General features: G+C 39.0%; 2 protein-coding genes across 2 annotated transcripts in view; both read left to right on the top strand.

The window, feature by feature from the left end:
• Positions 1-365: 365 nt before the first annotated feature.
• Positions 366-4,401, top strand: LOC109480414 (signal peptide, CUB and EGF-like domain-containing protein 2; the record flags this gene model as incomplete). Its single annotated transcript, XM_019782605.1, has 3 exons — positions 366-498; positions 871-990; positions 4,268-4,401. Coding segments are annotated over 3 exons (387 nt in total), but the record flags the coding sequence as incomplete, so codon positions are not given.
• A 260-nt stretch (positions 4,402-4,661) lies between these two features.
• Positions 4,662-7,750, top strand: part of LOC109480413 (cartilage oligomeric matrix protein-like) — a gene marked incomplete at both ends in the record, with an annotated part of 17,552 nt that continues 14,463 nt past the window's right edge. The window contains 3 exons of the mRNA XM_019782603.1: positions 4,662-4,785; positions 5,018-5,131; positions 6,633-6,746. Coding sequence (XP_019638162.1) covers positions 4,662-4,785; positions 5,018-5,131; positions 6,633-6,746 — 352 coding nt within the window. The remainder of the gene's footprint in view (positions 4,786-5,017; positions 5,132-6,632; positions 6,747-7,750) is intronic.

The raw sequence follows: 7,750 nt of genomic DNA, 5'->3' as shown, positions 1-7,750 counted from the left end.
TTTGAAGACTGTAATAACGTTAATTGTGGCATAACAGACAAACTTATCCCAGCCACAGATTGCTTACAATGTAAAGGACAATGTGCTGACGAAGGGTGGAGGTTGACGATGTGTTTCATTTTACGACCAAGGCTGGTGTGTTACACCGAAGGGCGATTACATAGGATATGCAGATAGATACAGATATATACCTTCTAGCACACTTTTATGTTTTAAGCCCGGTTGTTTCAAAGGCATTGTGAGACTTGATTGTTTGCTAATATGTCAGTGGATAGGACTTAAATAGGGCCTTTGTTAATAGTGAATATCTAATAAAGGGGATGATAACTCTTTTATATCAATCTCAGACGATTAAATTTTAAATTTCGTCCAACACAGACATAGACGAGTGTGTCTCCAGCAATGGAGGTTGCATGCACAACTGTGTGAACACTGTCGGAAGCTACTACTGTACCTGCCGGACTGGGTACCAGCTGTCTGGGTCAGCGAACTGCGTTGGTGAGTTGAAACAAGTTGAAATGTGATCTTTTTTCATCTGTTGTAACAGATGAGTTCAATAGTTGGAATTTACAATGTAATAGGAAACAGAAAGTTACTTTTTTCTCATCATTAATTTGTCAATGACTCCTCTTAAGTTTTTTTTTTCAATGCCTGTCTTAAGCTCAATCTTTTCCTGATTAAAAATAGCGCTCTAACTTCTTTAAGTACGAATACGGCGTTATCAAAACAATCCATCGATAACGGGAGACATGAGAGAAATTAACTAAAGTCTGCATTTACTTTATAATATTTGACATAATGTCGTAATATTTACTACAAATGAAATTAAGTCTATTTCCTGTAACATTATTTCTCTCCCAAAATGTTTAGACGTGAACGAGTGTTCCAGTCACAACGGAAACTGTGATCACAACTGTCAGAACACAGCTGGTAGCTACACCTGTTCCTGTCGAGACGGATACCAGCTGTCTGGGTCACGGCAATGTGTCAGTGAGTACAATTAATACAGACAACATGTAGGCTAAAGTCACGAGTTGTATTTAACAGTGTCTATACGTGTTAGTTAGCGAGAATAGTGTCATGCCTTACGAACCCAATTGTAGTTTGCGTTGTTGTTTGACGTTTACTTAAAAAGGATCAGTCGCGAGAGAAAATAAAAGTTGTTAGGTTATAGCCGTTAAGTTTCATCCGTCGTTAAAACAATCACGTACTATGATCATAATATTTTAAACAAATTCGTGCAGTAACTGGTGTTTGACTTTATATAATGTTTAGCCTTACCAGACATTAACGAATGTGCAAGTAACCCATGTCATCTATCGTTGAATCAATCACGTACCATAATCATGATATTATAACAGATTCGTGCATTACATGTCTCTGGCATGGTGTTTGACTTTATATAATGTTTATCTCTGCCAGACATCAACGAATGTGCAAGTAACCCATGCCGTCATGGCGGAACCTGTCGAGATCTGACTAACGGGTACAGATGTGACTGTAGACCGGGATGGGCTGGTGTCAACTGCGAAACAGGTAGGTTAGCTTTAAAGTTTGAAGACTGTAATAACGTTAATTGTGGCATAACAGACAAACTTATCCCAGCCACAGATTGCTTACAATGTAAAGGACAATGTGCTGACGAAGGGTGGAGGTTGACGATGTGTTTCATTTTACGACCAAGGCTGGTGTGTTACACCGAAGGGCGATTACATAGGATATGCAGATAGATACAGATATATACCTTCTAGCACACTTTTTGAATGATTGTAATGTTTTAACCCAGTTGTTTTAGAGGCGCAATGAGACTTGTGTAGATTGTTTGGTAAGATGTCAGTGGATAGGACTTGAATAGGGTCTTTGCTAATAGTGAATATCTAATAAAGGGAATGATAACTCTTTTATGTCAATTTCAGACTGTTAAATTTTAAATTTCGTCCAACACAGACATAGACGAATGTGTCTCCAGCAATGGAGGCTGCATGCACAACTGTGTGAACACTGCCGGAAGCTACTACTGTACCTGCCGGACTGGGTACCAGCTGTCTGGGTCAGCGAACTGCGTTGGTGAGTTGAAACAAGTTAAAGTGAAATGTGATCTTTTTGTACATTTTGCAACAAATGCGTTTGATTGTTGGAATTTACAATGTAATAGGAAACTTAAAGATACTCTTTTCTTATCATCAATTGGTCAATGACTCCTCTTCAGTATTTTTACTCCGTGAATGAGTTCATGACCTCCGGATGGAGTATTGTGGGCAGCCGTTTTTTTTGTGTGTTTGCAGCTAGAACAGGTGTTTCTCTTTGTTTAATCGGCATGTAATTTTCTACGCCGTCTGCGGGCATGCCCGTGTTGATGCACGAATTTGTATTATCGCCGTAGCTGTTTTCGCGGTCAATGTAATATAACAGATGCACCCCTACAATTATGAGGCAAATTGGAATGGTCCAGAAAACCCGTTATTTGGAATAGCGGGGGGTGTGTCCTTTAGGCAGATGTTTGAAGGGGTCGATAAGTAGTACCATTTGTTTCGTCCCCGTGATTATAGGGTATGGGCCGAATTTTAAAGATGTTCAAAGCCAAAACGCATTGTTCTGTACGCAGAATCTCTGTGTAATTTGTCATGTGGTGTGCCATTATGTCTGTAGTGATGCGGGTCTTTTTATTGTCACCCTAGCAATTTTGATATTGAAGTAAATGAATACTTTAGAAACATCCCTATAATGTCGTTGAATTGTTTTCGCCCGGCTATTTGACCGGAAGTAACTCGCGGTGATGGATGCAACTGTTGTTGATTATACGGCGTGCGCTGTTTACTGATGCTGCAACTGTTGGCCATTATGCAACTGTTTACTCTATGTCGGGCAACTGTTTCAGATTATTTGCTTATGATAAGTATTCCTTATTATGGGTTCACCACACCACGAAGTGGTGGTGAACCCATATTGCTTTTTCTGATGTTTCTTCTCCTCCTTCTTCTCCTGCCATTTTTTAAATGGATTCAGCTTCTTCATTTTAGGGCCCAAGGTCCTGAAATTTGGTATGGAGGTACAGTGGGCAAATACCCCTAGGCGTTTTTTAAATTATTGTGATACAGGCTTTTAGAATGGTTTTATTTGAGTTTTTTGGCTGTGTTATAGCAAATGTATTACTGTGTTAGTGTGCCTTGTTTACCACGTTTGGGCATGAGTCATCACAATGGAATGCAGGGCATCAACCAATAGGCATGCAGCTTTCCTCTATTCTTCTTGCTGATTGGCTGTTGGGATTTAACTTGATTAACACCTGCACAGAGCATTTCCACCTGCACAGAGCATTTCTTGCTGATTGGCTGTTGGGATTTAACTTGATTAACACCTGCACAGAGCATTTCCATACTGACAGTATGTCTGTATTCAAGTGTTTTGGTAGGTATTTCAAGCTTTCATGCTCCAGCATTGGAATGCGGGGCATGAACGTTTTTTTTATTTTGAAAATCAACAGTTTGCATTATGCAATTAAAAATCCTAACCAATAAAGTAAGGAATAGCTATCCAACTGTTGTTTTAGTTGTATTTTACTTCATATTATAGTTATATCAATGTAAATCATTGTTTTCCCTTGTGTTTCTCATTCTTTCCCTGCCATGTCGTAAAATGTGGTGAACCCATCGCTGTATTTGCTCCAAAGCAAATATTGGCCTTTCTAGTTTAAGTGGTATAACAGGAACGGTAAGAGGGCGGGGCTGTCTTTGTTACTAGTGACACTACCATGATAGTCCGATCTTTATGAGAATGCATGATTGTGTGTGTGTGTGTAATTAAAATGAACTTCGAATTTGAAGCACAGTATTTTTACACGCCCTGGGAGCAGTAATGGGTTTAGGTCTTTTTGTGTTTTATGGTTGTGACGCGCCCTCATTGTATTAAACGTTGCCTTATGTCTGCACATTAGGTCTGGCGTTGACGCTTGGGATTGTTTTTGTTTTACAAAAAAAAAAATAAAACTTCACGGAGGATTGTCGCCTACTGCTTTCTGTTATTTTTCGAAATTCAATGCTTGTCCTTAGCTTGATCTTTCCCTAATTAAAAATAGCGCTGTAACTTCTTCAAGTACGAATACGGCGTTAACAAAACAACCCATCGATAACGGGAGAGACATGAGAGAGATTAATTAACTATAGTCTACATTTAGTTAATAATATTTGACATTATGTCATAAAGTTAATACGAATGAAATTAATTCTATTTCATATTGATAACATTATTTCTTTCCCAAAATGTTTAGATATAAACGAGTGTACCACTCACAACGGAAACTGTGATCACAACTGTCAGAACACAGCTGGTAGCTACACCTGTTCCTGTCGAGACGGATACCAGCTGTCTGGGTCACGGCAATGTGTCAGTGAGTACAATTAATACAGACAACATGTAGGCTAAAGTCACGAGTTGTATTTAACAGTGTCTATACGTGTTAGTTAGCGAGAATAGTGTCATGCCTTACGAACCCAATTGTAGTTTGCGTTGTTGTTTGACGTTTACTTAAGAAGAATAAGTCGTGAAAAGTTGTAAGGTTATAGCCATTAAGTTTCATCCGTCATTGAAATAATCACGCACCACCATCATTATATCATAACAGATTCGTACAGTAACTGGTGTTTGACTTTATATAATGTTCTTCTGTGACAGACATCGACGAATGTGCAAGTAATCCATGTCGTAATAGCGGAACCTGTCAGAATCTGATAAACGAGTACAGATGTGACTGTAAACCAGGATGGACGGGAGTAAACTGCCAAACAGGTGGGTTAGCTTTGAAGACTCTAATTTGGGTACAGCAGAGAAATGTAGTGTTCGTTTGTAGATTGTCCTGTTATCGCGATCGTTTACTTGAAAAGAACCAGTCTCGAGAACGTACATAGGAGTTTTTTATTACACAACCAGAATAACGTTTTTAGCAGGCAGAAATAATCACGTACTATGATTATTACACAGATTTGTGGTTTTTGATTTTACGTAATGTTATCTCTGCCAGACATCAACGAATGTGCAAGTAACCCATGCCGGCATGGCGGAACCTGTCAAGATCTGACTAACGGGTACAGATGTGACTGTAGACCAGGATGGGCTGGTGTCAACTGCGAAACAGGTAGGTTAGCTTTGAAGTTTGAAGACTGTAATTGGAGCATAACAGACGAACGTATCTCAGGTACAGATTGCTTACAATGTAAAGGACAATGTGCTGACGAAGGGAGGTTGACGATATGTTTCATTTGACGACCAAAGCTGGTGTGTAACGCCTAAGGGCGATTACATAGGCTATGCAGATAGTACTCTAAATTGTTTGGTAAGATGTCAGTGGATAGGACTTAAATAGGGTCGTTGTTAATAGTGAATATCTAATGGAATAAGGGAATGATAACTCTTTTATATCAATTTCAGACTGTTAAATGTTAAATTTCGTCCAACACAGACATAGACGAATGTGTCTCCAGCAACGGAGGTTGCATGCACAACTGTGTGAACACTGCCGGAAGCTACTACTGTACCTGCCGGACTGGGTACCAGCTGTCTGGGTCAGCGAACTGCGTTGGTGAGTTGAAACAAGTTAAAGTGAAATGTGATCTTTTTGTACGTTTTGTAACAATTCCGTTTCATTATCACCATCTTAACAAATACGTTTAATTGTTGGAATTTACAATGTAATGTGAAACTGAAAGATAATCTTTAGTTATAATAATAATAATAAATGGTTTATTGGCCAAACATCACCTTGCAATCGCAGCCTTATAGTGCTGAATTCATGCAGGGTTTACAATCAGATGATACAAATGGTAATAATACACATAACAATACACATGATACATGATTTATTTGTTCCTCATTTTTTGTGGAAATGGTCTGTGCGGAAAGGGTCTGTGCGGCTGCCATTCGGCGCCACAAGGTGACCTCAATACAGCTTTCCCCAACCGAAGTTCTTGTACCCATTCACACCTGGGTGAAGTGAGGAAAGTCGTGTTAAGTGCCTTTTCCAAGGGCACAACGTCGGGGCGCATGTCCAGACATGTCCCGGGTACGACTCGGGATCGAACCTGGGTCTCCCGGTTCACAGTCAAATGATCTACCACTTCGCCATCCGACGCCACATACTGTATGACACAATGTCGTAAAGTTTACTACGAAAGGAATTAAGCATATTTCCTATAAGTTACATTATTTCTTTCCCAAATGTTTAGACGTAAACGAGTGTACCACTCACAACGGAAACTGTGATCACAACTGTCAGAACACAGCTGGTAGCTACACCTGTTCCTGTCGAGACGGATACCAGCTGTCTGGGTCACGGCAATGTGTCAGTGAGTACAATTAATACAGACAACATGTAGGCTGTAGTCACCAGTCGCATTTAACAGTGTCTATATGTGTTAGTTAGCGGAAATAGAGTCATGCCTTGGAACTCAATTGTAGTTTGCGTTGTTGTTGACTTAAAAAGAATACGTCGTGAGAGAAAATAAAAGTTGTAAGGTTATATTATAAACCCATAAGTTTCATCTGTCGTTGAAACAATCACGTACTATCATTATGATATTATATCAAATATGTAAGCTATACATTCTAAGGGCAACACTCAATTCTCTTTTCGCTTCCAGCTGTAGACGACTGCTTCTCAGGCGCATGTCATAACGGCGGCACGTGTGTGGATGGTGACAACACCTTCTCCTGCGTCTGCCCATCTGGATTTAAGGGAGAGCGATGCCAAACCGGTGAGAGTTAAATTATCGACAGATTTCACAAATGACCCTGCATGTAAAATTTAATAGCGGAATGCCAGCTATTTCGTAACATATTTTGCCAAAAAATCATTAGCAGGAACTTTTTAACCCCACATTTATGTTTTTTGATTGGGTAATGACAAAAATTTACACTAATAATTTTCATGCTTATTACTACTAGTGTTTTTAGTTGTGTTTGTGGCTGTAACTCACAGTGGGATTGACGGATGTCTTTTTCTAAGAATGTTGTTTAAGAACTGTCGTCAGCTGTATGCACTGTTTCGTCGAGGTTATACGCTTTTTTGGTTCAAAATAGGAGGTGGCATGGGTGGATGAGTGAGCAGGTCCAAATAGAATTGTTATCGCACCTATAAGTCATGACCATTTGGACGAGTTTTTTTATTCATCTCGAAACGTGGTTAGTTATTGAGGTACCAAAGGAACATGATAATTTTGGGCATTTTCAGGTAATCTAGTAAGATAATTCGACACTTCTTTGCTGAAATATTGTCTATGACCACATTCAAGTTGTTGTCAACTGTAGGGGTTCAGTTATAATATCAGTTGATCATATTCTCCACCCAAAGACAGTCTTATCTTAACAAAAAGGCTATTATAAACAGCGAGCAGATTATTATTGGAATGAGCAGAGCACTTTGGACTAATGCCTCTGACCATTTACAGCTTAGAGGTACATATCCAATATTTTGTCAAAAACTTCTCTGTTACATAGCGGATCATAATGACCCCCTGTGGGGGTCTTCACGCTTCGTTAAAAATTGAAAAATCTCAATATTTTAGACGAAATCTTGAGATCTTATGAGACAATATTGAGATTTTTTATGACAATCTCCAGATCTTTCAGAAAATCTTAAGATGAAAAGAAAAGGTCTCAAGATCTTTCCAAATGTTTTCAAAGTATCTTGAGATTTTTCCATAGCATCTCGAGATGCTTTAAGAAATATCAAGATTTTTAAAGCAAATCTTGAAAAAAC

The sequence above is a fragment of the Branchiostoma belcheri genome, unplaced genomic scaffold (assembly GCF_001625305.1).
Source record: "Branchiostoma belcheri isolate BF01 breed outbred unplaced genomic scaffold, Haploidv18h27 scaffold506, whole genome shotgun sequence".
NCBI classification, from domain to species: Eukaryota; Metazoa; Chordata; class Leptocardii; order Amphioxiformes; family Branchiostomatidae; genus Branchiostoma; species Branchiostoma belcheri.
The sequence above is the reverse complement of the archived record's forward strand: the minus strand, read 5'-3'. Positions and strand labels throughout refer to the sequence as shown.